This window comes from Camellia sinensis, chromosome 15 (assembly GCF_055761805.1).
Source record: "Camellia sinensis isolate YWXY chromosome 15, ASM5576180v1, whole genome shotgun sequence".
Classification (NCBI taxonomy): Eukaryota; Viridiplantae; Streptophyta; class Magnoliopsida; order Ericales; family Theaceae; genus Camellia; species Camellia sinensis.
The window spans coordinates 71,529,215-71,551,957 of NC_138975.1; the positions used below are offsets into that span (position 1 = coordinate 71,529,215).

At 38.5% G+C, this 22,743-nt stretch overlaps 1 protein-coding gene across 1 annotated transcript; it reads left to right on the forward strand.

The window, feature by feature from the left end:
* Positions 1 to 5,644: 5,644 nt before the first annotated feature.
* Positions 5,645 to 22,041, forward strand: LOC114262316 (protein ROOT INITIATION DEFECTIVE 3-like). Its single transcript, XM_082908316.1, has 5 exons — positions 5,645 to 5,674; positions 10,134 to 10,336; positions 20,930 to 21,051; positions 21,467 to 21,705; positions 21,934 to 22,041. The coding sequence occupies exons 1-5, from the start codon at positions 5,645 to 5,647 to the stop codon at positions 22,039 to 22,041; spliced, it is 702 nt and encodes a 233-aa protein (XP_082764442.1).
* Positions 22,042 to 22,743: the final 702 nt, after the last annotated feature.

Sequence of the window (22,743 nt, forward strand, 5' to 3'; positions counted from 1 at the left end):
ACAGGCTTATCCAACTATTGATTTTCTCACATACAATCATGAACAAGCTTTTCAACATTTTTGCAACCGACCAATTGTTACCAGGAGAAAGGTAAATCTTCATTCTCAATATGATCCTCCGTTGATTGACAAACCTGAGACGATAAGGTGGCTATCTTTAATCAATTTACCACAAAAGGTATATCCACGTCTTGTGCATTTATTTTATGTTCAGTTGAGACCTACTGAGGGAGAAGTTGGAGACAATAGTCTTACATCTTATGTCAAAGGTAAAATAATCACATTGAATAGTCAAACTTTGGCACAAATTATTGGAGTTCAACCAGGGGATACACAAATCCATTTTCAAAGTGAGTCTAACGTAGTTAACATTGTTGGTGATATAAGTGAAATTTATACTGCAATTTGTGATAGGCGATTTAGCAACAATAATTTACAAGCAAGACATTTGAAACCCACCTTCGTATTCCCCATCGATGGATAGTCGAAAATGTCACTCCAAAAAAAGGACATTTTGATGTTTTTCCAATTTATAATGCTTATTTGTTATATGGTTTTGAAGTTGGACATAAATTGAATTTATGCTACATATTACTGAAGGAAATGGTGGTTGCAAATCTTGGTAATATTAGTGGTCGGTCACTAGTTTTTGGAGCTCTGTTAACCAAAATTTTCAAAGTTTTTCATGTCAGACTTGTAAGTGAAGCAACGACAAAAATCACTTCACTAATTTCAAAGTACACACTTACCTGAGCTGGTGGTACTGAAAACTTATTGGGATCTCTTAATGTGGTAAATGCACCAATAGATGATGCTTTTGAAGACCCCAATGACAATGCCATTCCACAAAATGAACAACCCCAATACTGGATTGATTATTTGGCGATTGAACAAGAACGACACAATCAGCACATTCAATGGGAACACCAAATGGCTAATCAGTTCAATACATTGGGTAATCGGTTCAATGCATTGGGTAATCAGTTTGATGCATTTGTTGCTGCTCATAACTCGCTAATTCAACAATTTAGTGAGTTTTGTGTGGATACTGAAACACGTCATGAAGTGACAAGCAATCGTTAAGATCAAATTAACCATCGAGTCAGTCAGCTCTACCATCACTACTTCCATCCACCTCCACCTACACCACCACTTGACAATGACGTTTGACGTGTTTGGATGAGCGCTTAGATGAGTTTCTTACTCTGTGATATTTTCTTGTTTTGAAGATGTACTCATACTTACTAATTTTTTTAATTGTTGTGTTTGTTGTACTACATTTTTTTGTTTACAAACTAACTACCTTTTTTACTGATGTACTTGCACAGTTTCTTGGCTAATTTTTTTTTTTTTTTATCATGGATGTAAGCACCTTTTTTTATTTTATTTTATTTATTTTTTATAATTAATGAAGTTTGACCTCATTACATACAATTTCCTGTGGGGTAGGTGAAGCTTGCATATGCATTCATAATAGATGTGTTAAAAATGTTTGTTATATTTTGTGGTATATGACAAAAAAGTGATAAAAATGGGACTCAAAAAATTGTTATGCGTTTGTTAATTTAATGAGTGAATAGTACATGAATGGTGATACAATTGATATGTTATGATGTGTGTTAAAATATATATATATATATGTAAATAATAAATAAAATATACAATAAGTTAAAAGTGCAATGGGCCCACCCCACTGCACCGTCTCAGTTTTTCTCTCTCTCTCTCTCTCTCTCTCTCTCTCTCGACTGGCCATACCCCATTCCCATGTGACACTGATGTGTTAAATCTGACACAACTTGACAATACACTATTTACATTGTAGTGACAACACTTATTCGACTTATATTTTGAATTTAAAAAAAAAATTGTATTAAAAATATTTAATAAACAAACATTTGTATTTAATGGGTTACAGAGTTTGAAAAAAAATAAAAATTTATATGTCGGTTACAGAATTTGTTAAAAAACAACAAAATTTGTTTTTTAGTATGTACTATTTATATGTTCTTCATATTTAATATAAACAAATTGTGACTTAAATATTTAATAAAAAAATATTTCTACGTGGGTAACACAATTTGATAAAAAAAAATATTCAAAAGTGCACTACAGAAGTTGTTAAAAAAAAATACAGAATTTGGTAAATAGTATGAACTATTTTTGTGTTGTTCGTATTTAATAAATATTTTTTCTATATCAGATATTTCGAATTTAATGTTGATGAAATTGTATGTATTTAAAAAGTTTGTTGAATTGGTTTTGAATCAATAAACATAAAATTCTATGCACAATTAAACAAATAATTTTGCATTATATTTGAAATTTTGTTTTCATTCATTTTTTTTTTATATGTAATTCTCGTTATGTTATTTGTGCACAACAAAAATGTATTTCACATGTTTAACTTTCAGCGACAGTTTGAATATTTCATTATACAAAAATATGTCTATAGTTGTAAGTCTGAACGACAATTTCTAAAAATTGTAACAAAAAAAGTTACTAATTGTTAATAATTAACGACATATGCAAAAAATCATCACAAAAAATTATTTTTAACTATAATTTTATGAAAATTTATTTTCAATGAAATTTAATTTGAATTAATTTTAACTATTAAACTCATTCGTAGTTTATGTTAGATATTTTTTTCCAATCCGGGGTAGATGAATTCAAAATTTTTTTTTTTTTTTTTTTTTAAAACATCCAAATAATTTACTGAAAATGTCAAAATTAATGAAAAAAATTCACAATTTTTTACTGTAAATGAATTTAATGTTTACAGTAATAATGGTTTATGCATCTCCAATTTTAGTCAATTTTTGCATTAGGAACTCTTCAAAAATGGAGAAGTATTTGTCAAGAAACACGCATTACAAAATTTGGTTGGCGACACATTTGACCAATTGCAGTTCACATATTACAAATAACATAAATAATATATATATATACAACTCATAACAAACAAATCTTCACATTATTTGTTGACATCACATATCTACCCATGACTAACATGATTTATCCACATAGCATTTGCAATTGCGTCCCTCAAATTTGATTGGTATGCCAACCCATGTTGTGACAGGTCCACATACTCAACTTGGCCTCCATCAAACCCGTCTGCAGCCGCTTCAGTTGCCATTTCATTATCAACTTCCATGAAGAATGGGTCCATAGCTGCATGCAAACGGATCCAATTGTGCACTACACAACATGCAATGACGAGGGGTCCTTGCCGTGTTGACTTGTAATTAGGCATGGACTACAATATTGGAAAGCGTTTCTTCAGTACCCGAAATGTTCTTTCTATGACATTCCGTAATGATAAATGTCGGTGGTTAAACAATTCCTTGGGTCCAGAATAATGACGGCTATAGAACTCTTGCAAATGATAGCGTTGTGAACGAAATGGGGCAAGAAATCCTAGCATATCGGTGAACCTGGCATCCACTAAATAATACTTACCTACATGTGAATAATGTTTGTAACGCGCCGTCAAATAATGTACACAAAAATTGTACAAGCAAAATATAGTATCTTATTTTGAAACAATGACCATGAGGTGGGTATGGGAAATATACATCAACTTTTGTAAGTGAGTCAACTAAAATTGCATTGTCGTGGGTGCTACCTTCTCATCCAGAATTGATAAATGTGAACAACATGTCGAAGTCGCAAGATGCAACTACATTTTACGGTACTGTGGCTTTGTGACCACGAAATGTGTTCTGTCTTGAGGCAGGGACCCACGCATCCACCAATGTGCCATCGATAACACCGACACAATCTTACATCATATTAGAAGTTTTCCGTCAAACGTGTCTCAAACATGGATTTGACTTTGGAAAAATAACAATCAAATTTATTCGTTACCGGCATTGCAAATTTGCTGGCCAAAAATTTAGTCATACCTTAAACCAAGGGTAAAACCTCCTATCATTGAAAATTTTTGCCAGTATTTTCGATTGGTTCTGTGGTTTGATAACCGTTGATGCAAGCTTGCATAGGGCCCGCATAATGATTTTAATGTGCCGACAAATCGTTTAAGTGGAGTGCTGAAATCAATCGGTCAGTAGCCTCTGTCAGTCATTTTGTGTGCATGTATATAAGAAAATGGCAAGCTATACCTCCACACTGATATGCATCTTTTCAATATTGACAAGGCCATTTTGAAGTAAGGCCTCTTTCAATGAAATGAAGGTTAGGGCATCCATTCCCATGATGTCCATCATTGTTTTAGGGTGGCCACTTAATAAACTGAAGATGAGATCATCACCTTTGAATGGACAAGTTCGCTGCGGTCGTCTTGTGGTTGACGCATTGATATGTTCATTCATAGAAGCAATCACCAAGAAGTCCATAAAATCTTCCATAACCTCATCCTTCTCTGATGAGCTTACCGTTTCATTGTTTTGTGTATGATGTGACATTATGTTTTGGTTACATAACAATAGAAGCACAATTATTCTGACTTATTACAAAGAGGATAAGTAATGTCATTATTGATGAATATGAAATTAGCCTCTATAATTAATTAGTTGGCCTTAGACATTTAAGTATTGATTTTAATTGAAATATACATTCAATGTATACATGTTAACATTTGTTCCTCTTGTTTAACATACTGATACAGAAAACAAGATAGGTAGAAATTTGAATGGGAAATAAATGGGACAGAAGTAGAAAACATTGAAAAAACCAAATAGGTATAAATAGAACCTGGATAGAAATAAACGGGAGATGAGTCATTAGATGCAGTGTTTTTCTCTTGACAAGAGGATGACAGAAGTAGAAAACATAAACATGAATTAAAAAGGAAAAAAACATCAGAAGACATGAATGAAACAAAAAAAGAAAAAGAAAAAAAAGACTAATCATAAAAGCATGTTTTACAACCATTGAGAAAACTGCAAAACCCACTAAAGACACAGCTTCATAGTTCACTACAAAGCTAGGATCATTGATAGGCGCATATGCGCAGGAGTGTGCATAAAAAACCTCTGCCAATCTTTATCTTTGAATAGTGTCAATGCCTTAACATACTGCACTAGTGGTATGTCTCCCAGTTGAAGTAGGGCATCTTGACATGCATCAAGGGAATAGTCATTACCACCTGCGCTTACAGCCGCCGTGTCTATTGATCGTGCATGGGACTGTTTCGTCTTTGCCAACACATAGACGGTGAAAGCCACACAACCATTATGAAAGCCACTTGGCTGTGACTTTTTAGAATGACCACTGTCACTCTGGCTATGGCCCTTCCTCTTACTTTTGCCCTTACCTTGCTTCCATGTACTCATCTCCACACAAATCAACAGGAATGGCATCAGCCCCATTGCTACCTCTAGTTCCAGGCGACCAAAATTTGTTAAGCATATCGTCCTCTTTATTGGAGTCAGGGGCCCCTTGTGTGGATGCACGAGCTAAGGCCCCTGTCGCACAGTAGTGTTCAACAATGTCGGCCATTTCGTGGAAATACTCAAATTCTTTAGTCCTAAATTTCTTTACATTTTTTGATGCCTACCTCCAATTAGAAAATATGAACATAAGCATAGGGTACGTGTGACAACATTTTACAAATAAATGTAAGGAATAGGGAACAGGTTAATACGATACCTAATCCCAAAATTCATCAGGCGCAATAACCATGCCTACAATCGGATCCGATCCAAGACCAGTCTGTGCCTGAAGCTGCTTGAAAGTTAAGTAATCAGTTTTGAGTCGCTGATATTTTCGTCTGACCTGTTTTGGTATGTATCGGAACCCACACGTATTTTGCAACTCTGTTGCAAAATGGGTCTAATGCCTCGGTGCCCAGATGGTACTATGGTTTTTTGATTGGTTTTTTTGCACCTCATCTCTCAACATGTTAATAAGCAGTAACTCAATTCTGGAGCTCCACATTTTTGTGTCTTGATTATCATCTGAATTGTTGGTATCCATCTAACACAGAATTTATATTAAACTAAGCCTAGGCAAGAAATTGAAAACTAGAACACCTTCTGCAACTTCTCCATAACTCTTAAAATATCATTTGTTTCCATTGAACCTGATCACCACTAAAAAGGCAAGAAAATCATATGAAATATGATAAATAAAGATTTATCACTACAAAACTATGCTGGGAAATAGAAATTTAAATATGATAATTGATGATTAATGACAACAAAACTTCAAGAGTGTTGAGAAATCGCAATTTAAACATTCTTGTAAGAAAGCAGAAGAAGAAACCAAAAGCAGAACAAGAAGCAGCTAAAGGAAAACAAGTGGCGGTCGACCGACCAGAAGTCCTGGTGGACGACCGGCTCAGCCAATTTTTGCCCAGATCAGAGCTAACCCATTACACTTTTCAGCTATTCCACAACAAATCGACTGAAGGGCATACATACCACAGGAGCAGGAGTTGAATAATTGTCATCGGTGACGAAGTGAGTACGGCTAATTGATCTACGTTGCTTCGGTCGTCCTCTAATTCGAAAAAAGGCTTCACAACTTTGACCTACAACAGACACATTTTGAAAGTAAGCACATAATCAATCAGTTGCAGAACCCATATATATTTCTGTACAAAAATTTATGAACACTACACCTCTTCATTGTCATTGTTTTATTGCTCGGAGGGTGAATCGAACACAACGCACAAACTGACCGTCACTTGATTTGTGGGAGCTCGTCGATGCCAATTTATGGGTGGGGGAGAGTCGGTTTGTAGGCATTGTTTGGATTTAAAGGTCAGAGATTCGTTCAAAGAGAGGAGGAAGTAATTTCAGAGCTGTAGTTCACCCGGGAAGCATCAGCTTTGCTCTTCTTTGGCATGTTAGCTTTTAAAATGGAGAAGACGAATCTGAGCGTATGTACGAACATAGGAGAGTTTTGGCTTGCAAACTGTTGCCAAACGTGAAACAGAAGTGTGTTTTGAAAACTGTGGTGGAATTAATTTCTGACCTCTTTATCCAACCAGAAGGTTCAGGGGAAGGGGTGGAATAAGGTTTTCGAAGCTTGTCCAAACACAGTCGTACATTTTTATTGTGAGTTTAGTTGTGAACAATGTTCTTCTCAAAATTTGAATTTTCATTTTCAAAAATTCCATAACGATCATGAAGAACTCAAATACTAAACTAATGAGAGGTTTGGGTGACAATAGATTTGAAAGATGAATGGTTTTGATAGATTTGAACTTTGAAAAGTTGAGTGAGAAACAATGGAGAATAAAACTAGGGTTTAATGTGTTTAGTGTTACACTTATAATGGATGTGTGGTATGAATTTCTTAATTCTAAGGTGTTACCCAAAAGACAATCTAAGAGGGGGGGTGAATTATGTTTTTACAATTAAAATTAATAATACTCTAATAAATATTATGACTAGCACAATAGATAAATATAATTAATGAAATAAAAATAATTAAAACAAATGTCTTAACAACTATATCAGTTAATGATTTTAGCACAGAAAAAATGTGAAATATAGCTATGGCAATTTAAAATAAAACAAAGAGATAAGGGAGAGAGAGACAAACAAATTTATGGTGGTTCGGCTTTAACTCGGCCTACGTCCACTCCTCAAGCTTCACTTGAGATTTTTCACCATCTTCTAGCTTCACAGGGGTGCTAAGAACCTCTTTACAAATGGAGCAATCCTCTACAGATTTTACACAGACTTCACAAGCCCAAACCTTTGCAAATTTTAAGTGATTCACAATCACTCTCAAGATTTCAAGAATACAGTGTTTGCAACACTTTTACAAGATGAAATGGTATTTCTGCTTTCAAAGAAAGTTTACAATAAATATCTCTCAAAGATAGATATATAGAATGAAGCTTTGATTTTTCTGTAAATCTCACACAAGAAAGATAGACTTAAAACTATAAGGCTCAGTATATAATTTTTGAAATAGATGTGAGTGATTATAGATCAAAGAATATTTTCAGGTTTTTTATAACTTGTTTACATTAGAGGCTTTGCTATATATAATGAAAATTATAGCCGTTTATAGCCATTGTATTCATTTGAATTTATAGCTGTTGTACTTCCATCATTACCAAGTTGAATATCTTCCACTCCATCATTACAAATTTGAATATCTTCCACTTGAACCTTTTGACCTTTTGAACCTTTATAGCCGTTTATAGCCGTTGTATTTCCATCATTACTAATTTGAATATCTTTCACTTGAACCTTTTGAACCTTTTGTGCAGCTGTTGTGCTAGGCTGCTTGAACATTTGTTTTGGACTGTTTGAACTCATGATTTAATCAAATATTAAATACATTCTAACAACATTTAGGATAAAGGTTTAGGTGAGAAATAATGTGACAAAATAAATTTTGATTCTATTTTTCTCTTTCAAATAAATCATCAAAATAAATTTTGATTAAAATATAATTAAATAAATCATTAAAATAAATTTTGGATTCTATTTTTCTCTTTCAAATAAATTAAAACATAATTAAATAAATCATCAAAATAAATAAGTCTAACAATCTCCCCCTTTTTGATGATGGCACACAATAATATTTTGATTTGATTTGGGAGTAAGAAAAGTTTCCCATCAAGTTATGCTCTCTGAATTCATTTCTAAATACATAGGTTAGCACATGTGTAATAAATAAGCTTTAATTAGAGACATGACATGAGACTAAGATAACATCAAATTAGTTTGAAAATAATACCATAATACATAACATCATAACATCATAAGTTTTCTCCCCCTATGACATTATCAAAAGGAAATCATGGGTCAGAATCTAGAGGAGGAGGAAAATGATAGTGATAAATGGCATCAAAAAATATATAATCAAAATAGATATATACATATATACATATATATATATATATGTATATGATTCGCCCGCGTCTCTTTTTTGTTCGTCGAAAATCGCGTCAGGCACGCGTCCTCGCTTTTACGTCCAGCCGACTGACAAAAGCGAGACGGGTCAATCAGTCAATTAGCTGCCTCGACTCTCTCTCCCTCTTGTCGTCTTCTCCTCCGTCTTCTTCTTAATAAGCTCTTTATCATTGATTAGCTATTAGCTGGATTCTTTAGTTTTGCTCTATTTTTGGTTTGTAATAATATTCTCTTTACCATTGCGAATAGCATATGATTAAATGGACAAAAGTAATGATGCTATTAGTAATTGCTTTTAAAATTCATCTATCATAGCGATCATTGGTTACAATCACTTAAATTTGACATATTTTGAAAAACAATAATGAAAACAGACTAATCAAGAATTTTTTTTTTGATTGAATTAAGGAAATAAACTTTGTAAATTGGCGTTTATGATCTGATAATATTTTGTTCTATTAAACATTGTTCCAGATTTTTGTTGTGAAACTCAATTTACTTCTTTGTATGACGTATTGATATTTAGCCTCAAGCACCGGTCTGGAGCTACCCAATGGAGTCCATTGGACCAATAACATGCACAAAGGATGGCACATATATTGTTGGTGGAGCCCCTTCTGGAAATGCTTATGTTTGGGAGATTAATAAACTCTTTTTGTAGCCCCATATGCAAAGATCATTTTTTTTTCTTGATCACAATATAAAAAAATTACTAAATAGTTGTCTTTGTGGGCCATTAGCTTAATTCGTCCGTATTATTTGTAGTCATTATTTCCAAATATTGAGTGCCATGGTAATTTGTAGATTTCAAATGGAAGATTGGTCCGGACTTGGTGCGCACATCATAAATCAGTGACTTGCTTGACATTTTCCAACGATGATTCATTTCTTATTTCTGGTTCAGAAGATGGCATGATCATTATTTGGCCTATGATCGGGTAAAAAAAGTGAATCTTCCTTTCTTCAACAATTGTATGTTCATATTTGAATGTCGTTTAGTTTTATTGTTCAGGAAAAATAAATAACTAATTTTGTAATCACATTCTTTGGTGGAAGTTTGGTAGACGAGATAGATTGTTGGATTGTGCCTTTAATACTAAATTTTTCATTAGAGCATTCATCCTCTATAACGGGCCTATTAACTGCATCAAGTGGGTCAAGTTCAATTTTTTTTATCAAGCTCCCTCGATGGCACATGCAAGGTTACTTAATTACGTTAAATGTTTCAAAATAATATCTTCCTAACATGAGTATTTTTGTCACTTGAAATGACTTATTTTCGTATTGTAGGTATGGGACCTGGTTACTAGAAGACTTTTACAAACTCGAGCTTTTCCGCTACCAATTACTGCAATAGTTGTTGATCCAACAGACAAGAAGTTATTTTCTGGTAGCGCAGATGGAATGATTTTCTTGAATACACTTGATTTTGGAGTGGTGGAAGATACTTCAATTGTTTTAGAGGATGAGCCAACCTTGCTAACGGGACACAAGTCAGTACAATAAGTCTAAAGACAATAGAATTGACTATAGTAAATTGTATTTTCTTATGATAGGTCTCACCATCTGATATGTATGGCTAAGATTGTTTTATGTGGCTAGTTCTATATCCGTAGTCTTTTTTGCAAGTCAGTAAAATCTTGGGTTTGGAACTCTCAAAATGCTTTATAGAAAAATACTCTATTTAGATGTAGAAAGAGTTAGTGAAATTGTTGTATTTAAACCTTTTTTTTTTCCTTCCTCTTTTTGGTTACTCCGTAAAAGATTGTAAAAAAGTGTAGAAAGGGACAACCAGCGTGTGGCAACCATCCCTGGGTATGAACATAGGAGCCCCTATCTATTAAGTGAGACATAGGGGATCAACAATCACTCCTGTAAGATGGACTTGAGCCATAGCTTGACCCCAACTCATTGAGGGCAGTGGTGACCCAGAATTGGTGAGCGTGACATGAGAATCCAAACCAACTTTAACAGTTTAAGACTTTTATTGTGATTTTTATAGACTAATGATGTTGTTACTTTATAGAAAATCAAACAGTCCCATTTGCCGCGATGTATATATTCTTGAATAGATTTTCATGTAAAAATGTACGTCAAAGTATCATAAGTTCGATAAATAAATAAATAAAAAGAGTTATCATAAGTTTGCATTAATCTCTAACTTGCACACAGTAACGCCCTCAAAATAATAACATTAAACCCATCAAATAAGACATTCGCTGACATATGAAATAACCACATTCTTTTATTCATCAGAGTTTCATTACATAAGTATTACATGTTAACAACAAAAGCAAAATGCCCTACGGGCTTACAGCTTTCCAAGTTAACACTTGGTTACAACAAAAAGAGTACTAACTCATTTACACATTAAGCCCTTGGCTTGAATTTACATGTAATACATCAAAAACAAAACGACAAAAGTATGTCCGCCTCTAGCCTCCCAAGCTATGTCCTTGGAGGTGGCATGCTACCTGTACCTGAAAATGATATTCCCATATAGGGTGAGCCACAGCCCAGTAGAAATACACTAAACCAACCATGAACAATGACTAAAAGATTAGCAATTGATAGATGGCTAACACTGATACATTCACATAAATAACATATTTATGTCATACGACTTATGAGTCCAAGTTACTTTTCATTTTCCCTTTTTCAACAGATAAGCATGTTAGCTCTATCATTATTTCAACAGATATGTATAAAAACTATATCCCACATTCACAGATAAGCATATAAGCTATATCCACATTCTCAACAGATATGTATAACGACAATATCCCACATTCACAGATAAGCATATAAGCTGTATCCATACTTCACAAAGATAAGCATATGAGCTCTATCTTCACTTCTTTAGACAAGCATATGAGCTGTATCTACGGAGTTCATCCCCTATCTTCTCCCAACACTATCCGATTTAGAGGTACATCCCCCATCTTTCCCTAAACCGCGGAGTACATCCCCCATCTCCTCCTCTACACATAACGTATACAAACACATTGGTTCTATATACAATCACTCAATACATACAGTTAATGTATTCTATCAACCGTCAAATTCCATGACACATTCCATTGATTAGTTTCCGTTTGCCTAATCATCATGCATTGTCTACAACAATCACGACTATCCTCCACCGATAGCCCAAAGCAGTTATTTCTAAACAGAAAATAAATGCACAATGGATATTCAATCAACATTTCATTTCCTCATTTCTCACAATTAATTATCCCAATTAATCAAACAATGTAATTAGGTCATTATCCATAATTAACATTTCAACCCTCAGGTCCCATTTTCATCAATGATTCAACATTTATTCCATTTCTCTATGCCAAACATGCTTCTAGGTTTATTATGAATAAAACCCCAACTTTTGTAAAATAACACAAAGCCCCAAACTTTCACCAAATTACCAAACCAACCCCAACATCTCAAAATACCAAAATTTAAAGACAAAATCCATAGAGAGGAGTAGGGTATCCCTACCTCGAAGTTTTAGCCAAAAAGGAGATGAAGACTCGAAGATCAACGTGCTCCAAATACAAACTTTTTCAGATTAAGTCGAAGCTCTCAACGCCCTCTATCTTTTTAACAAAGGCCCTAGGCTAGATTCACACTCTAGGGAGATCAAATCTTAGAGAGAGTGTAAGTTTAGAGAGAGAGAGTCTCGGATCTAGGGTTTGAAAGAAAAAGAAAGTGAAAAACTGATGTTCAAAAACGCTACTGTCCGCTGATATAAAACACGCTCGCTCGAGCGAAGACTTTGTCGCTCGAGCGACCAGACACAGAAAACTCTCGCTCGAGCCAAGAAGTTCTCGCTCGAGCCAAAAACTCAGAAGTGCGCTCGAGCGAAAGAATGCTCGCTCGAGCTAACAACTCAAACCCTCAGGTCTGCAACCAGAAGCACGCTCGAGCGACAGACTTCTCGCTCGAGTGAAGAACAACCAGACCGCTTGAGCGAAGAAAACTCGCTCGAGCCAAGAAATGCAACTCTCAGGTCCAGAACCAGACGCAATCGCTCGCTCGAGCGAAGCCACTCTGGCTCGATCCACCAGACACGAACTTAACTCTTGCTCGAGCGACCAACTCCTCGCTCGAGCGAAGGTCCAAAAATCTGGGCAGCAGCACTAGGCTCCCAAACACAACCGACCTGTAACAAACCTGCCCAACACATCCTATAACTCAATATACAAAGTAAAAAGGATGCAAACAAGATAATAAGCAACTACCAACATCCACAGACACATGTCCGGATCACTGTACAACAAGGGTAAACCCGGGATCGCTATAACCTCCTCCCCTTAAAGAATTTCGTCCCCGAAATTAAGCACAAATTTTCAAAAACAGGTTTTCCTCCATTTTAAACAATGTTACATTTTAACATTCAACAATTCGACCCATTACTTGTCATCCCATCCCTCTAACAAGAGGCATTTCACAATATGTAAACAACATATGTACTTTCAACATGCATCAACATTACGCATTATCTTTCCAATTTCAACGATATATTCAACACATATAATGTTACATTCAACTTCCATATGAGGCAAGTTCCAAAACATACTTCCAATAAACCAAAACATTTTCAATGTTTCACAACTTAAGACATATATAAAAGCTCTTAAGTTCAACAATAGTTCAAAATTTAAATACAAGATTACATATCAACAAACAAGTCCGAATATTTTTCGCGGATTGCCAACTCACGTTCCCAAGTGGCTTCCTCCACTCCGTGATGTTTCCACAAGACTTTCACCAAAGGAATGGTCTTGCCACGCAGGACCTGATCCCGCTTATCCAAGACCCGAACCGGTCTCTCCTCATACGAGGCATCCTCACCTACCTCTAAATCGGTCCAATCCAACACATGTGATGGATCTGGCTCATACTTCCGAAGCATACTCACATGAAACACGTCATGCACTCCGGATAACTGCGGCGGTAAAGCTAACCGATAAGCAACCTCGCCAATCCTCTCAAGGATCTCAAAAGGACCAATAAATCGAGGGGATAACTTCCCACTCTTCCCAAACCTCATCAAACCTCGCCTAGGTGATATCTTCAGAAAGACATGTTCACCTACCTCAAACGCCAAAGGCCTCCTCCTACGGTCAGCATAAGATTTCTGACGACTCTGGGCTGTAACAAGCCTCCTACGGATAAGCTCAACTTTCTCCGTCGTCTCCCTAACCAACTCCGGACCCAACAAAGGTGCATCACCCACCTCGGCCCAACATACTGGAGACCTACACAGTCGGCCATACAAGGCCTCAAACGGTGCCATACCGATGCTAGACTGAAAACTGTTGTTATAGGCAAACTCTACCAATGGCAAGTGCCTCTCCCACGTCCCGCTAAAGTCAAGGACACAACCCCGAAGCATATCCTCAAGGATCTGAATAGTACGCTCGGACTGCCCGTCAGTCTGAGGATGATAGGTCGTACTAAAGGTCAACTTAGTGCCCAAGGCACTCTGCAAGCTCTGCCACAACCTAGCAGTAAAACGAGGATCTCTATCTGAGACGATCGTCACTGGGACCCCGTGCAATCTCACTATGTCCCGAATATACAAGTCGGCAAGATGATCTACCGAATCTCTCACGCGCATAGGAATAAAGTGCGCCGACTTAGTCAACCGGTCTACAACCACCCAAATAGCATCACTACTCCGCTGAGTCCTCGGAAGACCTACAACGAAGTCCATAGTGACATGCTCCCACTTCCACTCGGCAATAGGCAAGGGTTGCAACAAACTCGCTGGCCTCTGATGCTCGGCCTTCACTTGCTGGCAAGTAAGGCACTTCGATACGAAAACAGCCACATCTCTCTTCATACCCCGCCACCAAAACTGGCGACCCAAATCCCGATACATCTTAGTACCTCCCGGATGCACCGCAAGGCGCGAATGGTGAAACTCTCGGAGTACCTCCTCTCGGCAAGACTCCGGTACAAACAAACGATCTCGGTATCTCACACTCAGGTCGGGATACACCGTCAAACCCTTCTCAACTTTCCCACTGGAGATCTTCTCTCGAAGGGATTCTACCTCAAGGTCACCTCTCTGTGCCTCTAACACTCTAATCACAAGTGTAGGCTGCGCAACAACAGAAAACAAGGCCGCAGCCTCAACAGATTCGCCCAGTAGCAAATCAAACTCGCCAAGTGCACCCAACATCTCCCATTCCCGGATGGCTATACAAGCTACATCACTAATGGATTTCCTACTAAGGGCATCGGCCACAACATTGGCCTTTCCCGGATGATAATGCAACTCAAAATCATAATCCTCGATGAACTCCATCCACTTCCTCTGCCTCAAATTCAAGTCTCTCTGTGTAAACAGATACTTCAAACTCTTGTGGTCCGAGAATACCTCGAACCTCTCACCATAAAGGTAGTGCCTCCAAATCTTCAAGGCAAAGATCACTGCTGCTAACTCCAGGTTGTGTGTGGGGTAATTCTTCTCGTGTATTTTCAACTGACGTGAGCCATAAGCTACCACTTTCCCCTCTTGTATCAACATACAACCCAAACCCTCTCGTGAGGCATCACAATAAACCGCATAACCCAACCCTCTCTCCGGAATAATCAACACCGGAGCGGTGGTCAATCTAACTTTCAGCTCTTGGAACGACTTTTCACAAGTCTCACTCCACACAAACTTGACTCCCTTCCGAGTCAGTCTAGTCAACGGTGACGCTAACTTGGAGAAATCTTTCACAAACCGACGGTAATATCCAGCTAATCCCAGAAAACTGCGGATCTCAAACACACTCATAGGCTGTGCCCAATCCTGCACTGCCTCTACCTTGGATGTATCAACAAACACTCCTTCCCCGGATACCACGTGGCCTAAGAATTTGACTTCCCTCAGCCAGAACTCACACTTCCCAAACTTGGCATACAGCCTATGGGCTCTAAGTAACTCAAGCACCACTCTTAAGTGTGCCTCGTGCTCCTCCTCAGAAGGCGAATAGATAAGGATGTCGTCCACAAAAACGACTATAAACCGATCCAAGAATTCCCGGAAGATCCGGTTCATCAAGTCCATAAAGACTGCCGGTGCATTGGTAAGCCCGAATGGCATCACCAGAAACTCGTAATGGCCATACCGCGTACGGAATGTCGTCTTAGGAACATCCTCCTCCCTGACCCTCAACTGGTGGTAACCCGATCTCAAGTCTATCTTAGAGAAACAACGGGAACCCTTCAACTGGTCAAACAGGTCATCTATACGGGGCATAGGATACTTATTCTTAACCATAGCCCGATTCAACTTCCGGTAGTCAATACACAATCTCAAGGCACCATCTTTCTTTTTAACAAAGAGGGCCGGTGCTCCCCACGGCGAAACACTAGGGCGAACAAAGCCCTTATCGAGCAATTCCTGGAGCTGAACTTTCAACTCAACCAACTCTGCTGGAGCAAAACGGTAAGGTGTCATAGAAATCGGCGCCGTGCCGGGCACTAAATCAATAGAGAACTCTATCTCACGGTGAGGTGGCAAACTAACAAGATCTTCGGGAAAGACATCCGAATACTCACAAACCACCCTCGGCAACACAAGCTGGGTCTCACTACTCTCACCACTCTCAAAGCTAGCAAGTAGACTACTAAGCTCACTTCGCCCTCGCGAATCATACCCCGGTGGCAAAACACTACCAACCCGGTCTCCCAAGAAATGGAACCACTCCCCGCTCAAGGTACATAACGTGACCCTCTTGCGGTAGCAATCGATAACAGCCCGGTATGACGATAGCCAGTCCATACCCAAAATAACATCAAAACCCTTCATGGACATGACAACAAACGGAAAAGGAAGCCTATAGTCGGCGACCTCTATATCACATCCTCTAACACCCTGTTTCAAGATCAACTCACCACCAAGAGGTGACACTACACAAATAGGAGATGCTAACTGTGCTAACTCCAATTCCAAAACAGATGCAAATGCAGCAGATACAAAAAAATGAGATGCACCCGTGTCAATCAACACATTAGCAACCGAGTTGCAAAACAGAAAAGTACCTCTCACTACCGATGGAGCCGGTACTAAATCCTGCGCGGTAACAGCATACACGCGCCCCGTAGGCCCCTGGTCTACCTGCTCACCCCTCGGAGCAAAAGACTGTTGCACAGACTGGGATGACGAAGCTCCCGGATTGGCCCTCGAGGCCTGCACAGATTGAGCTGGCTGAAAACCCTGCGTCTGCCTAGAACCAGACGCTCCCGAAGTGGCACTCAACTGCGGGCAAAACCTCTTCAGGTGCCCAGGCTGTCCACACTGATAACAAGACAAGGGCTGCCCCCTGCCCAAACTCTGACTCTGAGGTCTAGCTGAAGAAGAAGCAGCTCTCTGACCCCCACACTTCTGCGGGCAAACAGAAACCTTGTGACCCAGCTGGCCACACTTGTAACAAGCAAACTCCCCCTGATTGCCTCTCCCCGAGCCTGCACTCGGCACTGGAAAGGTCGATCTAGAAACTGCTCCCTAAGGCTGCTGAGAGTTATAACCCCTCTGTCTCCTGCCATCACCCTGACCATCCTGGCTCCTCTTGGAGCCCCTCTGTTCTTCCTCCTCTTCCTGCATCATAATTTCCATATGAGCAGCAGCATCTACCAGGTGTCTATACTCTCGAATATAAGACCCACCAACTCTCAACTTGAGGCCTCGCCTCAACTTCCGCTCAAACTCATAGCAACGGCGTTCCTTAGACGCCACTAGTTTCGGTGCAAACCTGGACAGACTGGTAAAAGTAGTCTCAAACTTGGCCACTGACAAGCCCTGCTGTTTAAGCCGGCTAAACTGATCCCTCAGCTTCTCCCTAGCTGCTGCTGACAAAAACCTCTCCTGAAAAGCATTCACAAACGCCTCCCAAGTACCACCAACACGAGCCTTCTCGTACTTCCACCATTGACCCGCATCTCCCTTCAGCTGGAAGGATGCCAAGGTCGCTTTCAGTGCTCCGTCCTCAATGCCAAGCATCTCAAACGTCTTACTCATTTGCTCTAGCCACTCATCAGCCTTCAGTGGCTCCTTCGGATCCACCAATAAACTCATCCGGATTAGACCGGAAAAACTCCCTCTTCAAGAAAGAAGGCCCTGCCTCAGCTGCCTGATTCCCAGCTCTAAGAATACCCAAAGCTCCTGCTATCTCTCTGGCCAAGGCACCCATGGCCTGCTGACCCACTGGCTCGGCCACATTGGCCTGGCCAACTCCCTTCTGCACTGCCGGAATCTCACCCGGTAACGGTACTTCCTGCCTCGCAGGTCTACCACGCCTAGCACCTCTTTCTCGCCCTGACATCCTAGTAAAGGTAACACAAAACATTAGCACATTCACAAATGTACCGAAACACTCACGTCCTAATGCATGGACAACCGTAATTCACTCCACGTAAGCACATAAACACATAAGCACTTACGAATTTCATTTCCGGATAATGATAGTCCCGAGGCGTTACCAGAGTTCCGGTTAGAAATAGCATTGATCAAGTGCTTTTCCAACAAGACTCCCAGAAACCCAAGGATCCAATCAACATCCTAGAAACTAAATTCCATACCCACATAGTCACATAAGCATGTTATCAATTAAGCACGTAGCATATAACACTACATCTAAGTCTCTATCAAGCGAGACAAACCTATTGTGATACTAATCACTTCCCACGTACCCAAAGTATTCGAACCCGGTACGCTCTGATACCAAGTTGTAACGCCCTCAAAATAATAACATTAAACCCATCAAATAAGACATTCGCTGACATATGAAATAACCACATTCTTTTATTCATCAGAGTTTCATTACATAAGTATTACATGTTAACAACAAAAGCAAAATGCCCTACGGGCTTACAACTTTCCAAGTTAACACTTGGTTACAACAAAAAGAGTACTAACTCATTTACACATTAAGCCCTTGGCTTGAATTTACATGTAATACATCAAAAACAAAACGACAAAAGTATGTCCGCCTCTAGCCTCCCAAGCTATGTCCTTGGAGGTGGCATGCTACTTGTACCTGAAAATGATATTCCCATATAGGGTGAGCCACAGCCCAGTAGAAATACACTAAACCAACCATGAACAATGACTAAAAGATTAGCAATTGATAGATGGCCAACACTGATACATTTACATAAATAACATATTTATGTCATACGACTTATGAGTCCAAGTTACTTTTCATTTTCCCTTTTTCAACAGATAAGCATGTTAGCTCTATCATTATTTCAACAGATATGTATAAAAACTATATCCCACATTCACAGATAAGCATATAAGCTATATCCACATTCTCAACAGATATGTATAACGACAATATCCCACATTCACAGATAAGCATATAAGCTGTATCCATACTTCACAAAGATAAGCATATGAGCTCTATCTTCACTTCTTTAGACAAGCATATGAGCTGTATCTACGGAGTTCATCCCCTATCTTCTCCCAACACTATCCGATTTAGAGGTACATCCCCCATCTTCCCCTAAACCGCGGAGTACATCCCCCATCTCCTCCTCTACACATAACGTATACAAACACATTGGTTCTATATACAATCACTCAATACATACAGTTAATGTATTCTATCAACCGTCAAATTCCATGACACATTCCATTGATTAGTTTCCGTTTGCCTAATCATCATGCATTGTCTACAACAATCACGACTATCCTCCACCGATAGCCCAAAGCAGTTATTTCTAAACAGAAAATAAATGCACAATGGATATTCAATCAACATTTCATTTCCTCATTTCTCACAATTAATTATCCCAATTAATCAAACAATGTAATTAGGTCATTATCCATAATTAACATTTCAACCCTCAGGTCCCATTTTCATCAATGATTCAACATTTATTCCATTTCTCTATGCCAAACATGCTTCTAGGTTTATTATGAATAAAACCCCAACTTTTGTAAAATAACACAAAGCCCCAAACTTTCACCAAATTACCATACCAACCCTAACATCTCAAAATACCAAAATTTAAAGACAAAATCCATAGAGAGGAGTAGGGTATCCCTACCTCGAAGTTTTAGCCAAAAAGGAGATGAAGACTCGAAGATCAACGTGCTGCAAATCTAAACTTTTTCAGATTAAGTCGAAGCTCTCAACGCCCTCTATCTTTTTAACAAAGGCCCTAGGCTAGATTCACACTCTAGGGAGATCAAATCTTAGAGAGAGTGTAAGTTTAGAGAGAGAGAGTCTCGGATCTAGGGTTTGAAAGAAAAAGAAAGTGAAAAACTGATGTTCAAAAACGCTACTGTCCGCTGATATAAAACACGCTTGCTCGAGCGAAGACTTTGTCGCTCGAGCGACCAGACACAGAAAACTCTCGCTCGAGCCAAGAAGTTCTCGCTCGAGCCAAAAACTCAGAAGTGCGCTCGAGCGAAAGAATGCTCGCTCGAGCTAACAACTCAAACCCTCAGGTCTGCAACCAGAAGCACGCTCGAGTGACAGACTTCTCGCTCGAGCGAAGAACAACCAGACCGCTTGAGCGAAAAAAACTCGCTCGAGCCAAGAAATGCAACTCTCAGGTCCAGAACCAGACGCAATCGCTCGCTCGAGCGAAGCCACTCTGGCTCGATCCACCAGACACGAACTCAACTCTTGCTCGAGCGACCAACTCCTCGCTCGAGCGAAGGTCCAAAAATCTGGGCAGCAGCACTAGGCTCCCAAACACAACCAACCTGTAACAAACCTGCCCAACACATCCTATAACTCAATATACAAAGTAAAAAGGATGCAAACAAGATAATAAACAACTACCAACATCCACGGACACTTGTCCGGATCACTGTACAACAAGAGTAAACCCGGGATCGCTATACACACATTAAAAGTTGCAATAGCTCAGCTAGTTGGCTTTTTCACTATGTGGTTTAATATAATTTTGTGGATGTAACTTTACACACTCAAAATTTCACATACATAAAAGGGTGGCAATGAGTGTTCTACAATGATCCTCTCTAGTCTCTATACCTAGTTTAAAAACTTGTGTACATTTGTTGTTAATGTGAACACAAACAAAAACTGAGAACTGACCAATCTTTGTTGATGCAGTGGATCTGTAACTACTTTGACATGTTGCGGATTGGGCTTGGTCTCTGCATCTGAAGATTGCACTGCCTGCCTTTGGGATGTTGTCAATTGTGTAATCATTCGAAGATTCAACCACCTAAAAGGCAAGTGGAATCTCTCTCTTTTTTTAAAAAAAATTAATTTTGTAGTTGGGTTAGGGGAATTTAATACCATCCAATGTCCACTCCTATAGTTTTTAACTCTAATTTTTGGAGGTTTCTAGATTCGTATTGCTAATTTTCTATGTTTTCTGAAAATAAAAACAGAAAAAATAAAATGAAAACATAATCAAATGGGCCCTAAGTTTTGCTTAACAGGATGACATATACGTTCATTTTGATGGGATTTATATGTTCCAACATTTTAAAAACAAAGTTCAAACAAGGTTGTGGAATTTTACATTTTGTATGATGTAACTGTACACTAGTCTTTTTTTTTTTTTCCTATTGAATCTATGTGTTTCATCTATACCTAAAAATTAACAATCAATAATAAAGTCATTCTTTGATTTATTTGCAGGTTTCATAACTAATTTGGTTGTGATCCCACAATTGTCACTGTTTCCTAGGATGAACCATAATTATAAAACCTTTAACCAGTTCAGAGTTTCTGTGCTTCATAAGTATCCTAAGCCAGCCAACTCATCTGAAGGAGTACTTACTTACCTACCTTCAAGTTCTTCTAGGGATAAAGGTCATTGTATTGCCTCTGAATTTCGGACCACCGATTTATTGAAACAACAGATCCTTGAGTTGGAGGTTCTCTCTCTCTCTCTCTCTCTCTCTCTCTCATGGCTTGGCATGATTGTGGTTGTGGTTGTGATTGTGATTGGATAGACCGGGGAGACAACTGCAGCTATGGAAATGATGGTGGAAACAAGGCTGGAGAGTGAAGCTTGGGCCACAAGAATGGGAAAACATGTGATGGAGATGAACAAGCATTTGCAGTCGTGATTACTCAATATGATGCAATGTCGACTATTGCAGCAACCTTCCAATGTTAGTTTAACCATAGTTCAGAGGAAGAGAAAGATTGCCAATGTTGTTGAACAAGGGAAGGAGCACCAACACCATCCAGAGCCACAAGGTTCTTAACTGGTTTCCTAGTTAAGAAAAATTCTCCTCTCATCCCAAATTTTCCTTTTCATCAAATTTGATGAAAAAAAATAATCACCGATACTTTATCTTTTTAAATTTTATCAAATTTAAGACCTAGTTTGGCATAATACAAAAAAGTCAAAAAGTCACTATCCTATTTAAGTCACATCATCTCATTTAAATCACATCATCTCTCTACCACATCACTTCAAACCCAACCCATATTTCACAATTTTTCGTAAAAAGTCAAAAAGTACACTTATTTAGATCATCCCAAACAACCCCTAAATTTGATGAATTCTCAATTTGATACCAAAAAAAAAAAAAAAGTTTCTCCCTTGATTTAATAAAAGGTAATTCTGCTTATACTTCAAACTTTTTTACACTCTTTAATTTAATTTAATTTTTATGGAAAATTCTATTTACACACGACTAACTATTTCAATACACACCATCACCTCCCTTTGTGCTTAGTTCACACTACACTCAAATTGAAAGTTTTGATTTTTTTTCTCAATACATACCACTATTTTTCAAATAATATTAAACTACCCTTCCTCCTCCACCAAAACCCTAACCACGGCCAACGCCGAGAGTTGATAGCAAGTAGCCACCCTTTCTCTTCAGTCGTTGCCTTCTCCACAGCCTCCCTACCTTCCTGCCAATGCCATCAACCCCTTTTCGCCAACACTCGTTGCT